This window comes from Camelus ferus, chromosome 25 (genome assembly GCF_009834535.1).
Source record: "Camelus ferus isolate YT-003-E chromosome 25, BCGSAC_Cfer_1.0, whole genome shotgun sequence".
NCBI lineage: Eukaryota > Metazoa > Chordata > Mammalia > Artiodactyla > Camelidae > Camelus > Camelus ferus.
The window spans coordinates 17,095,965-17,112,291 of NC_045720.1; the positions used below are offsets into that span (position 1 = coordinate 17,095,965).

At 40.9% G+C, this 16,327-nt stretch overlaps 1 protein-coding gene across 5 annotated transcripts in view; it reads left to right on the forward strand.

The window, feature by feature from the left end:
* SAMD12 (sterile alpha motif domain containing 12) overlaps nucleotides 1–16,327 on the forward strand; it is a 375,925-nt gene that overhangs the window by 192,559 nt on the left and 167,039 nt on the right. For 3 of the 5 annotated variants that reach the window (XM_032468094.1, XM_032468097.1, XM_006186471.3), the window contains exon 4: nucleotides 3,386–3,526. In XM_032468094.1, the coding sequence (XP_032323985.1) occupies nucleotides 3,386–3,526 (141 nt within the window). Of the gene's footprint in view, nucleotides 1–3,385; nucleotides 4,979–5,196; nucleotides 5,232–16,327 lie in introns of those variants that run through there. The other 2 variants (XM_032468098.1, XM_032468093.1) reach the window with 2 other exon arrangements.

Below are 16,327 nucleotides of genomic sequence, written 5' to 3' on the forward strand. Positions count from 1 at the left end.
TCCAGAGTGGGTGTGGTCCTGCCCATAACTTGATTTCAGCCCAGTGACACTAATGTTGAACTCTGGCTTCCGGAACCATGAGGAATACCTTTCTGTTGTTTGGAGCCCCTATATTTGTAGTGTGCTAAAGGCAACTGCAGGAAACGAATCCACCACTCACTCTACTGTCAGTTACCCGTTCTTGCTGCCCAGCAAAGCTCGTAGTCTCACTCGGTGCTTGTTCGAAAGCAGAACGAGATGCTTGTCTTTCTTTAAGCCTGCTGGAGGGAGAGGTGGTCATTTAGTCTCAAGCTGTCTGTTGCTCTCCTCTTTGCAGGTGTTTCAGTGGTCACCACCACCAGCATGCTACCTCCTCCCTCTGCAACATTCAGTTTCTCAGTGTTGATGCTCTCTTACCTGAGAGTCAGTGTCCAGCCAAGTCTCTTGCACCAGAGAAGACAATAATTTAACAGCCTTGAGATTATCAGTATGCAAGAAGACAACATTTGTTTAGTGGCTCTTAAGTACATTCATTCAATAAATATTTCTTGAGCAGCAGCTGGGCAACCACAGGGCACATATGACAGAGAAGACACTTATTCCCATGGAGCCAGCATTGTATTAGGTCACACACAGTAAAGCTTGTACAGACGTGCGCAAGCGTCAATTGAGGCAAAATTCTAATTTTCCAAAATCGTTAGCAGAGCATGAGATCCTTATTTCTGTTGTGCGAACATCCCCTCGGAATATTCCCTGGCTTGAACTTCTACAAGGGGTCCTGGGAAGCAGTTTTAGCACCCAAGGCAACTGTTGGAGTGAGCGGCACAGACCTCGGGTCATGAGAGGGCCCCCTTGTTTCTCTAATTTCCACCAGGATGTGCCCGTGCTCAGCTTGCTCCGGTCAGCTCAGAGCTTTGGGATTTGAGGAGAGTATTGAATGAGTGAAAGCCTTCTGGGGAAGAAGACTATTTTAACTGTCCTCCTTTGTTTATTTCCTTAGTTCTCACTATCTCTCTGTACCCCAAGGTGTTCTCAAAAGGGGGGAAGAATAGCACTAATGCTTCCATGATTTCGTCCCTCCAGTACATCTTCTCTTGGAGGCAGTGCCTGAAATGGTGGCTCAGGTTGAAAACCTGAGTTATCTCTGATGTCTGCCTTTCTCTCATTCCTCACTTCTAGGTGCCCTAACTGAAATTCAACTACATCTTTCTTTTTGCTGTCTTCCCCTGCACCCTGGTACAAGGCGCCCCCACTTCTGTTCTGACTGCCATGGCCACGTGCTGACTTCTCCCATTGCTCCTGCACATACTCCCCACCCCCAGTTCGTTCCCCACATAGTGACATGAGATGATGCCCAGTTCATCCCTTGCTTAAGCCTTCCATATTTGGAATAAAATCCAAAGTCCTCACCAAGGCCTAGGAGGCCCTGTGGTCTGGCCCCTGCCTTCCTTCAGACCTCCTTTGCTGCATTCACTTATCTTGCCTACTCTGTCCTAGTGACGCTGGCCTTCCTGCCACTCTAATTGCTTTGACGCTTCTAGGTGTTCTGGTGTCACCTCTTCAGAGAGGCCTCTTCTCACCACCCAAACTACACTAGCACCATCCTTCCAGTAGGAGTCCCTGTCTACCCCAATATATCCATTTATTTGTTATGTGATCTGCCTCTCACACTAATGGTAAGCTCCACAGAGGCAGAAGATACAGAAGATCTCAGTAGCTCCAGTACCCAGAATAGGGCCAGGCATAGAATGGTGCTCAGGAAATACAAAGTAAAGGAAAGAAGTAAAAGACTGGAGTATGATCAACATGAAGGACTTTTAGCTTCTTCCAACTTCAAAAATCTATGAGTATGTGAAGGGCCCAGTAGCCTGGGTCACTGAAATGCCATATAGAACCAATTTGGAGTATCAGGAAATTTAGTTAGTGCTTCTTTTTTTGAGATTGAGTTGACTTTTCTCTCCTTGATCCCTCCACGTGTAGGCAGCTGACTACAGAGCAAGGTGGTCAAGACACTGGTGGGAAAAGGCAGGAATATAAAAGCCATATAGATTAAGCAGGAAATAAACTCTTTGTAGTGGCTGATATTTTGGGGGTGCTTGTTACTGCAGCATGTAACCTAATTTATCCTGACCGATGCATTTAGCAAAGGTTCAAAGGAGGTAAAAGGGAGGTGTGAACAGTATGAGTTGCTCCTAACTGGTTCTCCCCATTCACCTGTCTCTACTCACGGGTCACATAGGTGTCCCTCTTCCTCAGAGGAAAATGCCCATTAACCCCACCTTCTGGCTGTTGGGTTTCTTTTTGGAGGAGGTAGAGAATTTAGTTTCTGAGGCATGTATAATTGTATACCCAAAGATCGTTGATCACACGGAGTGGACACTGTCTATTCTTCATCAGTGAAAATGAGAAAAGCCCTGCAAGTGTGATGCCTGGGGGTGTTGGGGGAGAGAGTACAGGGTGGTGCTCTGGGCATTTGACAACAAGCATTCTTTTCATTTCTGTGCTAAACTCTCACAGCAGAAGTATGCTTCTTTCAGGCCAAGCACAGAGTGGGATGAACTGGGGAACTGGATGGAAACCATAGTAGCAAGGGAAGCACACGGGACACCGCCCCCTACAAGGAAATAAAGGATTGAAAGGAAACTATGCGAGGCTGCCCAGAGCCCAGGGTGTCCTGTTCTGGGGGCACTCACCCTTGAGGCTCCTTGTTTTGCAGTCTTTAGATGCCCTCGCTCACCCTGCTCCTCTCACACTCAGCCCTGCTGGAACTCTTACCTTAGGCCAGTGATTGATATTAACACATCCCACCAGCTGGAGATGGAACTCCAACCAGGCACCAGGGATCCAGCAGGGAAGGTGGATGCCTACTGATTAAAACTGAAACTTTAAATGCATGTTTCACAGAAACATTATTGTAACCTGGGTTAAACATTGCCGGAGTTTCTCTGTAACCACAGTTAGAGCATCTAGGTTTTCAGCTGGTTTGTCAGTGACATGGACTTCTACGGGCGAGCCTCAGAACCCATCATCCAGCAAAGAGCATCGTTTCTATGGAAACCTGCAATCTGTGACCCAAATACCCAGGTTAAAATTTTGCTGTTTTATTTAACTCAATGTGTGGGTCAACTGGGAATTGCCAATATTATTAGATAAAATGGATGTTCTTTTTTTTTTCTTTTTCATCTTTTTTTCTTTTTTTCTTTTTTTTTCTTTTTTTTAAATTTGTGGACTTTTTTCATCCTGCTTATCCATTCCTGTCAGCAGGCATAATGGAGGACCCTCTATTTTAAAGTGTCTGTGTTTAGACGGAAACTTCTGTTTTGGCAGGATCAGCCAAGAGGAAGATGGAAATCCTTTTCCAGCCATTGTTCATTTGCTTTTCCTTTTATTTCTTGAAACCCTACAGGGCGAGCCCTGCTGAGACTTACTGACAAAAAGCTTGAGCGAATGGGAATTGCCCAGGAGAACCTCCGGCAGCACATCCTACAACAGGTGCTCCAGCTGAAGGTGCGGGAAGAAGTCAGAAACCTACAGTTACTCACACAAGGTATCCTGCTGCTACCTAGTGGGTGGATGGAAGGGGAGACGGGAGAAGAGATACCCTTACCATCATGACAGATGGGAGCCAGGGAAGAATTGTTACTGGTTTGTTTATTTGCACAATTTTCTTCCTTAAAAAGAAGATGTAGAGATACAAAGGCCACTTCCCTCCTAAAACTTCTCTTTTGCATCACTCACTAGGGGGAAGGATGCACAGAGAAGTCATGGACAAGCAGACAGAATTATCTGAGCTAATTTCAAGGTCATTACATACAGCTTGTAGCTTGTGCATCGTACTGTCCCAGAGGGTACCAGTTACAGAGATCATTACATGGTTGTACCCTCTAGATTGTACAGTGTGCAGCCTGCACAACCATACAGTGCAGCCCAAGCTGTTTTAGTCTGACTACCAATTCAGAGAGGGCTTTGGAATTCGAATGATTCCATAGTTCATATGACCATGATATGAGCGGGATTTTTGTTGTGTTTTGCTTTACTTTGCTTTTCACTAACTAAAGGGAGAAAAACATTCTAGAGGTATGTGTCTGTCTGTGTCTCTCTCTGTGTCTATATACACACACTTTCTTTCTCTCTCTCTCTAGAAACTGAGAACCCTATTTAGCATCTTGAAAACAAAATAGAATCATTTTTTAAAATAGACTATAGGGAATTTTAAACTGGAATATTCCAACCATATAGTTCTAAACAAGAATCATTAATAATTTCAATATGTTGAGAGCACTTGAAATCACTGTAATTGGAAGTGACAGAATAAAAGTGGAATTTGAGGAAAACCTTAAGTAATACTGTACGTAAGTTATAAGTCCAGGTAAGATTTGGTTGCTATCAAACTCCATTGGGTATAACCCTTCATTTGCTTAATTTTAATGCCCATTGCATACTGTTTTAAATGAAAGGATGATAAAATATCTATTTTTGAAAGCCTTGGGTATTTTTCAATCTGCAAAATATTGTAATTGCATGCATACTGATATTGGAGAAATCTGGGTCAGTCAAGTTTCATGTTACTGAGTTTAGATTAACCCAGTAATAGTCTATTTGCCTAGAGGAAGTAATGTACTGCCTGAAAGATGACTGCTCTACATGGATAAATATAGACTTCAAGCGATATGAAAATAGTTTTGTTTATTGGACATGCATTATTTGCATTGCTCCCCAGAGACTTCCAATGGGACATTTACAGGCACAGGTACACCGAGTGACTTAAATGTGAATCTGACCTACTGATAAAGTTTTATGTGTCTTTTAAGAAGTAAAAATAGTTTCAAAGATTTATCACCAAAAAAGTCCACTGCAGTGCTATTTATAAAACTAAAAAATTAGAAACAACCTAGAGGTTCAGCAATATGGAAAGAATCAGATAATTCTGTTTAAATTCAGAAGATACAATATAATGCAGTCATTGAAATTGTATCTTCAAGGAATATATGACAGTATTGGCAAGTACTCAGTAAATAATAGGAAGTAGGGAGAAGGCCATGTATGAAATTTTATTTATGAGCCCAATTTTGTAAAAAGAATATAGTTTTATATGTACATAGAAAAAGGGATGTAAATGAATTTTGCCAGTATTTTGATAATGATTCTCCTTGGGTGGTAAGATTGTGGGTGATTTTAATTGTTTTCTTTGTATTTTTCTGAATTTTCTAAATCCAGTATAAAGTCATATTACAGTCTTAATCAGAAAATACATGCACATTTTTTAAGCTTCAATCAAGCATCGTTCTGCCCAGTTCTGTTCAGCGTCTGGAGTTTCCTCTGCTCTTCTGTCTTCCTCCTGTGATGATATATAGAATGAGACCTGAACTCATCACGTGTGCCTTTGACTTTTTTTTTTCTTCCGCTACTGTCAGCCTGCAGTGTGTTTGCTTTGCAAAATCATTTTCTACAGCTTTCATTGCCCTAGATGCATAATATATAAGATTTTTCCTGAGATAGTACTCAAGTCTATTAAGCTAAATATATGTTTGTGTTCTGGGAAGGTAATGCTAAGTTCAGCCTTTTCAATTCAGTTGTTGTCATTTTCTTTAGCTTTGAAAAGCTGTGCCTTTTGAATTCTTTCATTCCATTCCCTTTAGAAGAGATCACGTTCTCTAGCTCTTAGATATTTTGTCTGCACTCATATTACCTTTTTTTATTGCTTGTCCTTTCCATGTTAATGTTCAAACTCATTTCATGTCAGGTAGGCTTTGAAAATCCATAGCCCTATTGAAGTGATGGTTTCTTTTTTTTCAAAAAGTGAAACAAAAATTGACAAGTCGGTTTTACGACTGGCAGTAGAAGTTCTAAAGACAGCTCAAGTCACCTTAAAATATTTTGAATCTAGGTTGGCTGTAATAAGAATTGTAACTCCATTCCACCCAAGTGTACTGAATGGCTTATCATATGTATTATATGGAAATGCGCATGGGGGGTGATATGTGATTCAGTATTGAATATTTGATTTCTCATCTCTGAAAATATTAATTAGTGGAAATAATATGCCAAATAAGCACAAACAAGTGTCTTAGAACATTACTTAGATTTGGAAATCCCTGAGCTTTCCTCTTAAAGAGCATAACTCACATCTCTGGTCTCTTAGAGATACAATATCTTTCCCAGCCCACATGAGACTGTGCCTCTGGTATAATGCAATTAATTTTTGTTTGTTTTTAAGAAATATTTTCCAACTAACACATTTCAGTGGGGGTTGTTGCCTTCAAAGTAGTAGCCAATTTTTGAGGAAAAGGATTTATTTCACAAATGATTAAATTTCTTATGTGTTTCCTTCTTGCTTTTGGAGGGAATTTCAAAATAGAAGCTTTAATTGTTTAAATAGCAAAAGTTCAGGAAGAACCTCAGTATCGATCTTTAAGAGATCAGCTAAATAAATGATAGTACATCCAGGCACTGGTGTATACTCTGAAGATATTATAAATGCAAGAGTGAGAAATAGTAATTATCTCCTGAGATGCCAGGTAAAGTGAAAAAAGCAAGGTGCAGAACAAGGGATAGAGTATGCTGCATTTGCAAATGAAAGAAAAATATTAAGGTATATCCGTATGTGCTTTGTTTATATAAGGAAATAGTGAATGATGCACCAGGAGCTAACACAAGCTGTACCTATGGGACAGGGAAGAAGGCGAATGGAGAGAGGATGTACACTTTTTATGTCACTTTGTGTCTTGAAATATGTATTAACCATTTAAAAGAATAAAAACTTTTTAGAAAAAACAAGGATAAAGAGTGAATTTTAGCATCAGGCTGGCCTGAATTTTAATTCTTGGCCCCAGCACTTACTGCTGTGCTGTTTCAGGGAAGTTACTTAATCTCTCTGTGTTCCAATTTCATAATCTCTGAAAAGTGAGATCAATAAATCTACTTACTTCATAGGGACATTATCAAAATTAAATAAGCTAAAATTTATAAATCACTCAGTGCAGTGTGACAGTAAGTACAGAACATAGTTGGTTATCAGTAACAGAAGCCACAAAATTAAATCAACCTCATTAATTTATAACAAAACCTTATTTTTATAAATTCACATGACATACACTTCACCCAATTAAAGTGTAAATTCAATGATAATTAGTATAGTTTCAGAGTTAGGCAACCATCACCACAATTCATTTTAAAACATTTTCATCACCCCAAAGAGAAATCTGGTGTCCATTGACAGTCATTCTCCATTTCCTCCCAATGCCCCCCTCCACCCCAGCCACCAGCCCTTGGAAACCACTTATCTACTTTCTGTCTTTTTGCCTGCTCTAGACAATTCCTGTGAGTGGAATCACTCAATATGTGGTCTTTTGTGGTTGACTACTTTCACTTAGAATAATGTTTCTAAGATTCACTCATGTTGTAAGCATGTATCAGTATTTCATTCATTTTTATTGCCAAGTAATATTTCATTGTATGAATGTACCACATTTTATTTATCCATTCATTAGTGGATGGCCATTTGGATTGTTTCTGAATCTTGATTACCATTAATAATGCTGATTTGGACATTCTTGTACAAGTTTTTGTGCAGACCTATTTTCATTTCTCTTGAGTGTATATATGGGCATGGCATTTCTGAGTCATATAGGGTAACTCCATGTGTAAGCTGCCAGACTGTTTTCCAAAGCAGCCGTACCATTTTACATTCCCACAAGCGGTGTATGAGGGTCTTAATTTCTCCACATCCTTGTCAACACTTATTATTGTCTATCTTTTTGATTATAACAATTCTGATACGTGTAAAGTGGTATGTCACTGTGATTTTGATTTGCATTTCCTCGATGGCTAATGGTGTTGAACACTATGTCAAGTGCTTCTTGGCCATTTGTGCATTTCCTCTGGGTAAATATTTATTCAGAGCCTTTACTCATTTTTTAATTGGGTTGTTTTTTTCCAAGCTTTATCTTGGACCCACTGTGTTTCACCATGCTTGACTACCCACTTTATTTACAAGATCTAAAGCTAAATATTGAGCTGCCATTTCCAAAGATGAACCTCATCCTCATCAAAGGATGAGGTCTTTTCCCCACTGGAGACATTCAACAAAACCTGCCACAAACTTGGAAATCAACTCCAAAATGAAACAAATGAAGGGACTCTGCAGATTTTTCTCTCAAGGAAATAACATTCTTTTGGATGTAGAAATTATACACACATCAGATCAGTGACATCAGTTTGTGATCAGACCTCCAAATTAGATCCATCCAGTGTTTGGCCCTGCTTTACTATTGTCCCCTCTGGTGCCTTTGTGGTAGTTTCTTCCTCCCTGCAGCCCTCTGGTCTTCTGTGTGATGTCTGTGGAATGGCGAGGATGTCGATCTGCGCTCTTGCTTGCTTGCATGTTCCTGCAAGAAACTCAGCCATGTCAGGGCACGTCCAGCTGTCTTTCGGGAAGTGCAGTGCACAGCTGGGAACACCATTATTATACTTTCCTTCTGCTTGGTTCATGAGAGGTGGGGGGAAAAGGAGCCTTATGTAACACACAGAAGCAGTACAACTTATTTTGGGATCCATCAAATTTATCCGTAATCAAGCATATGAAGGGCACCCTTAGCTTTTTAATAATGTATGATATTTCTAGGAAGAAAAACAACTCAGTGATACTGAAAACTGACTATTTTTTTGTATAGCTAATGAGTATTAAATGTTTACTATATGCAAAGCAATACACTAATTACCATATCAACTCCTGACATTTGCTTCACAATAATCATTACTGTGTTAGCCTCAATTTACATATGGGGAAACTGAGGATGAAGAATTTAAGTAACAGACCCAACATCAGACACCTAGTAAAAAGCACAGGACCTCTGATCTGTCAGTAGGGATAGTAATTCCCTCTTCAGGGCAGTGATGTGATTTCAGGAGATTTTACGTGGAAACTATGTAGGACAGTTCAAGGCATATTCTGTGAAAGTGGGCTGGCCAACTTAATCCATGAAGGGCTAAATAGTAAGTATTTTAATCTCTGCAGGCCACGTGGTGTCTGTTGTAACCACTCCATCATGGGAGAGCAACCACAGACAATCTTCATTGAATTGGGTGTAGCAGTGTAGCAATAAAACTTTATTTACAAATGCAATTTCTTGGCCATAGTTTGTAGACCTGTGGTTCACAAGGTCAAAAATGTAGACTTTTGACATCATCATCAAGATTATTGTTTTATTCTTAATATCTTCCTTTTTGAGCTGCAAATGCTTCCCTCAACCCAAGGGACTCTGTAGTATGGAGCTACTCCTGGGGTGTCCTTTTCAATGTCTGTCTTGGCTACAAATCCATGGATAATGTAAAAATGTAACAGCATCTATGAGGGTTGGGTAAATGCACGCAGTAGAAAGCAATGTTCCAACTGGAGGATGAGGCACATGAAGATAGTAAATGTCACCATCTTCAAAGCCTTTCTATTTAGTGCCTACAAAGTGAAAAAAGAAGAGTGTGATTGTTTACCAAGGCCAGTTATAGCTCATTAAACATTCGTGTTTCCCAAAGGACTTTTTCCACATTGTCCAAAGATAGGTGTTAAATTTTACTTGAGAATTGTATGACCAGATGGACTCTCCCAAAGCTCCATCTTTTGAAACAACACAAATTAGAAACACTACTTTCTAATCCAAGAAGTTTTCAGAACCATGTGTACAGACTGAATATTTTAGTCCTGTCACCCCCACAATGATACTTCAGCAGCTGAAGTAGGCCATCTGAATTGGAATAGGCCATCTGGTCCACCACCTTGCTTGGAGAAGGAAGTCTTTGTAGAACACAGCAATAGACTCGGTGAGCACACTTGCAATCTCATTTACAGATTTGGACACTAAGACCCAAAGAGGATCAGAGGACAGTCCATGGTTACGCAGTGAGTCAGTGGCATAACTAAAACTAGACCCCAGTTCTCTTAATTCCGAGGCTGGTATTCTCTTCCCTCATTGTTTTTATTAAGGTATAATTTATGTACAGTAAAATTCATCATTTTTAATGTACAACTGCAAAGTGTACCAAATGCAGACAGTTGTAGAACCACCCCCATAGTCAAACTATAATAAAGTTCCGTAACTTCAGAAAATATTCTCCCTGGTACCCCTTTGTTGTCAACCCCTCTCATTACCTCCAAGCCGCTGGAAGCTACTGATGTGTTTTCTGTCCCTTTAGTTTTGCCCTTTCCAGAATGTCACAGAGAGGGAATCATGAAGTCTGGCTTCTTTCACTTACTGTATAATGCATTGAGACTTATCGAAGCTGAGGGTGTCTGTCACTGGTTCATTCATCCTCACTGTTTAGTGTTGAATTGGATGGATATACCACAGTTTGTGTATCCATTCCCCAGCTGAGGGACATCTGGGTGGTTTCCAATTTTGGCAAATGCTAATAAAGCTACTAAAAGCATTCACATACAGGTTTTTAGAGAAACATCAGTTTTCATTCATTAGATAAGTACCTAGCAGTGGAATTGCTGGGTTGTATCGTAAGTATACATTTAGCTTCATAAGAAACTGCCAGGCCGTTATTCTTATGATAGTAGAAACAGAATAACAGCGTTAGAAACTGGCTTTAATACGTATAAAAATATTGGAGGTTTTCTGAAAATCACTGCATCTTTGGAGATGTCCTTCCTAGCACTCCTTGGAGCCACCATTATTTTCAGAGGGCCCTGCTTTCCTGGAAGTTTCTAGTAAACTGCCGCAAAGTAAGTTCAGGTCAAACGTGTTTATAGTTCACTCGCTGAGTCAATAAAAAAAATGTTTTTAGCATCTAGGCGCAGGCAATATGATATGGTTTTCCCCAGATGTCATTGAGAAATGCTTCCTTTGTCTCTTTTCTCGGGAAGAAAAAAATCTAAAAATATTTCCAGCTCCTGGGAGAGAAAACATGAGCCAGTCAGATCCCCTTTGATGCATACGTGAGGTTTGTCTGCTGGCCTTTTCTGGTATCTCTCAAATCACAGTATTTAAAAGTCCAGGCTCTTCCATATCTTTTATGCAGTTGTGCCACTGGGGTTGCAAATCTGATTCTCACATATCGGTTCTCATCCTTCTCGGCTCTTCTGCTTTATCATTGGATAGTGTGAAGCTTTCCCGCCTTACTGCTCCTCTGTTTCATGAGCATGATAATGATGCTCCTGGTTCTCCTCCCCTCTTTCTGGTGGCTCCTTCTCAGGCTGGTGGCATGCTGCTTCCCCCACCACTCCCCAGATGTTGATTCCTCCTGGGGACGGGCCCTCTTACCTCATCTTGTTTTGCGTGCTCTCGGGAAAATCTCGCCTACTCCCATTGCTTTAACCATCCCCTACTTCAAAGCTATTTTCAAATACATCTTAGACCTATATGAAGCTTCGGGTCCTTACTTTAATATCCGTCAAAGATGTGACTCTCTGAAGATTGCACTGATATCTCCAATTAAAAAATATCCAAAGTCCACCCCGTTGTCTTACTCACCATCTCCCCAGCCTGTTCTTCTCCCTGTATTTATTCTTAAGGTTATTAATGCTTTCTCACTCCATCACCTGATGACGAAGGTTTAGAGTCCTTTCCTCTCCCCACTCACATGCAGTCAGTGACCAAATCCTCTGAATTCTGCTTTAAAATGGCCTTTCAGTCTTTCCCTGCCTCTTCCCTACCCTTGCCACTGTGTTAAATCATCTCTCTTTAGCACCTTCCCAGGCCATTAGAATAATCCACTAGTTATTATTTGATCTCTAGTCTCTGCCCTGCCCCATTCATTCTCCTGTAATTAACTTCCTACTTCTATTGCCAGAGTTAATTTAAATATATTTCTGACAACATTTTTTCCCTCCTTAAAACATTTGATGGCTCCCAATTGCCTACAGAATAAAATCCAAGCTCTTTAGCATTCCATAGAAAGCCATTCTAAGACATTTCATAGATGTATTAACTTTGGACAAGTTACTTGTCAGAGATTAAGATTCTTTAGTTGTAAAAATGGGGATAGGATCTATTTCAGAGACTTGTTATGAGTGTGGTGTAATAAAACTCGTGAAATGACCGAGCCATGATGAGGTATCATCACCTCTTCTTTTCTTGAAGCATAGTTGATTTACAATGTTGTGTTAGTTTCAGGTGTACAGCAAAGTGATTCAGTTATACATATACGTGTGTGTGTGTGTGTGTGTGTGTATTCTTTTTCAGAGTCTTTTCCATTATAGGTTATTACAAGATATTGAATATAGTTCCCTGTGCTATACAGTAGGTCCTTGTTGTTTATCTGTTTTATATATAAAAGTGTGTATATGTTAGTCCCAGACTCCTAATTTATCCTTTCCCCCTCTATCCCTTTCCCCTTTGGTAACCATGGTTTTTCTATCTCTGTGAGTCTATTTCCAGAGAGACCACCCCTTCTGAGAAGCCTTACCTGTCTCTCAGGCAGAACGAAGCATTCCCTCTTCTGCATCACTAAGCACTTAGGTCATACTAATAATCTACTCATTACACAGTGACCATCTAATACCTATTTGTTCTTGCATCCAGTGAGCAACAGGCTCTGTGGTAGGTACTAGGGATGAAATGAAGCACCCAGTCTGGCACTGAGGATAGGATACGTACAGTATTATGGAGATGCCTGGCTGCACAGTGTCGGCCCAGAACTGGAACTTAACCTCATCCAGGAATAGAGGAGGGTTAAGGGAAAACTTGCCAAAGGTGTAATACTTGAACTCGATCTTGAAGGTTGAAGTTTTGGCAGATGGACACGGACTGGCAGGAGGCAGGGAAAGGAGCTTGTGCATGGTGTCTCTGTCTCCCCTGCAGGTCATGGGCAGCCTCAGTTGTCCTCTGATTTTGCTGAGCTCTCCCACCTCCTAGTACAGTGTCCACTAGAGAATGGATCTTCAGTTTATTTTGGCTGCTTTAAATGTAATTGTTGCCCTTTTCTCTTATTTACCAACTCTATTTCATCTTCAGCATAATCTCAAAACAATGAATGCAATATCAATTTTTTATGGATTTGTAATTAAAAAAAATAATAATAAGAGTAGCTACAGAGCCATTTTACATCACCCATGAGCAAAATTGCCCAGAATCTTTTATTCCTTTGTGGTCTTTTTGTCCTGGCTTGACTAGTAAAGACCATGGCAGCGGCTCTTAAATACCAATACCTGTAGCAAGAGCTCTTCGATACATGAGCCACCCCACCTGCCTTTTCCCTGATATTTGTAGCTCTTCAGTGTTCTCCTGAGTGAGACCGTCAAGTAACTGTAGAATGAACCTTTCCTCCTAAAGCCCAAAGACTCCAAATGCTTCCTACCAGCCTCTGCAGAAATCACCAACCTCAAAATTCCTTACCATTGACCCCCTTTTCATTAAATGTTCTAAGTGAAATTTTAAAATATATTAGATGTGCCTTGAACAATTCAAGATGCCCATGAAATTGCATCATTATGTCACCTTGTGTGTTGACTCTGGATTTGGAGAATCTTGAATGACTGTTATTGCATTGAAAAAAAATGATATGTGGGTTTTTCACAACTGACATGGGTTCATTTCTTCAAGGTAAGTCTAGACCCTGCCATCTGCGCTCTATGGTATTCAAATCTCCTGCAGACTTTTAGGAAGACAATTGTAGTAAGACAGTGGCATATGGACCCGATGAAAGAAAATCAAAGCTATTTTCAACAGTGCGCTGAGCTATTTTGGCTTTTCTAAGAAGAAATAGAGAAATATGCCATTATGTGCTTTAGAATTTCAGTCCCTAGTATTGTATATGATACACTTTCTCCATGGCCTTTTTCTTTGGGGCCACCAATTCTCAGGGCCTGAAGTAAAGTTCTACACAGTGGAGATATTCAAGGTTCTCCTTCCATTTAAGTTTCTACATACCAATTCTAGAAGGCACCACATGTATATACTGTACTGTGAATGGCCAGACTTGTACCCCAGCCAAGAATTAAAATCTGTCCTTCTCTGACATAACCTCTGCATTCTTAGTACCCCTTTTGTTTGTTTAGCCCTTTAAGATAGGAATTACACAATCATTCAGTAATTCATCTAAAAAAAAAGTTCACTGAGATCCTACCATGTGCCTAGCACTACATGCTGTGTGTTAGGGGCACGGGGATGAATATGACAGTTCCTGGCTTTGAAGTCAGCTGAAAGAGACATGAGGAGTTACAGAGGCAAATGTAGAATTCTAGGACCATGTAGGAAGGGCAGCCAATTTAAAAGGAATGTATTAGGGAAGTTTCTAAGAGTAAGTGAGCCAGCTGTTACAGTTAGCAGGGTGTGTTAAGTTTCTCTTTAATCATCAAGCAAATATAAAATTGCCAAGGTGATAAGAACCTTGGAGAGTTTCACCATGGCATAAAAGTATATTTATTAAAATATCATACATTTACTACTGAGTGCCTGCTATGTGTCAGCCTTTACTGGGTGTTAGTGATATTCAGTAAGCAAGACAGACATGATTCTCACATACATGGGTTTCATGTTTTAATGGGGAAGGCACTCATCAAAGAAAAACTTACAGCAATGCAGTGGGTGACGTGAGAGGGGACGTTAATTATGCTTTGGAGGGTGAGTGAGCAGAGGAAATTTCCTGACCCCGAGGGATCAGGAAAACCTCCCTCAGGAAGCTGAGATCTAAAAGAGGAAGAGACATTAACTAGGGCAAGTGGGGCTGGGGAGGATGTCCCAGTGGGAGGAGCAGGCTGTTCTGAGGTCAAGGTTAAAGAGGAAGTGTGATGCATCTAGGAACACGAGGACGGCTAGTATGGTTAGAGGGTGGAGAGTGAGTAAGAAAGGAGGCAAGACAGTGGGAAGTGAGACTGGAAAGGGACCCAGTGGTGATGTGAATGCCTCATTTGTTTGGTCTCCTTAAGGAATTTAGAGGCAGTGGGGAGCCACTGAAGGGTTTTGAACCAGAGACCATCCTGATCAGATTTGTATATTGAAATATGAGAAGATGCACTGGTGAAGGACAAGACAGGGGACCAGACATCCAGTCAGGAAGCTGTGGCATTAATCTGTGCAGGAGAGGGTGACAGTCTGAAGGAGGGCAGTGGCAAGTGGGGATGGAGAGGAGTCAACTCAAGAGACGAGGCCACCTGGAGTGGTAGCTTGAGAAACAGCAAGTGAGAGAATTGTCGAGTACCATCCTTCCCTCCTCTGCACCACATTCTCCTCCCCCAGATCTGTGACCTCCCTGCAGCAGAATTCTCTGGGCATGCTTCTTCAAAGTGTAGCTTTCTGGACCTTACTCTGGAAATGTCATGGTAGGCTCTCCAGCCCAGGCATCGTATTTTTCATAGCTTCATCCCCTAATGACTCTTATGCTTATGAAAGCTTAAGGGCCACCACCCAGCCCTGTGTAGATTCAGCACACACAGTACACCAGGCACTCCACTCTTTTGTAGCATCAGAGGAAAACTCCCCTTGGGCTTCATGAGTTTGCTTGTCACAACCAGTTGAACTCAGAGGGAAGCTTCAGCCCTTCGAGTGCTCAAGGCTATCTCATCTTAAAGCCCAAATGGATTGGAGCCTAAGACTCTCACCTAATCTTGCAGGTGATTCACCCAAGATCTAAAAACGTGGCCCTCCCTCCACAGCTCTCAGAAGGCAATGCCACTGAAATCCCACCACTCCTGTTTCCCGAGGCAAAATGAAAGACGTTCTCTTAGGCAGTCCCACAGGGCAATAAAGAAGGTACTTTACACAGAGTCTCCACCATTTCCCGTGTCCCAGGCATCATGGCAAAGTTGCTGTGGCAGGACCTCCTGTAAAGATAGAAGAAGGGAAGAGAGAAAGAAAAATAGTTCCTTCATCTCCACAAGGAACAGTTATGGTTCATATTTGAAACCATGGAGGAGTCATGAAGTTTGGCTGCCATTTTCAAAATCATTCATACCTAACATTAGCGTTAGATACTGTTTTTATTTCTGTGCAGAAGCACAGGTTGCCAGATCTTCTCCAATTTATCACAAAGGGGAAGTCTGGAGCTAATATTGATTGTGCTTGTTTGCACATCTGACATTCTAATTTCCAAAATTAGTCCATACAATAATTTTGCAGGATAGATATCATGAACTCCCTTCTACAGATGAAGGAACTGAGACCCAGAGACCTGCAGTGCCCACTCAAAGTCACACAATTAAAAAGTGGGTGTACAGGGTTCTTCAGAGAAACAGAACCAATAGTAGATAGATACATAATATTATATAGGAGATATATGTAGGCAGGAGAAAGGAGAGAGGGATGGAAGGATACTAAGAGAGATGGATGGATGGATGATAAGGAATTTGCTCACATGATTATGGGAGCTAAGAAATCCCAAGATCAGCAAGCTGGAGAGCCAGGAGAACTGA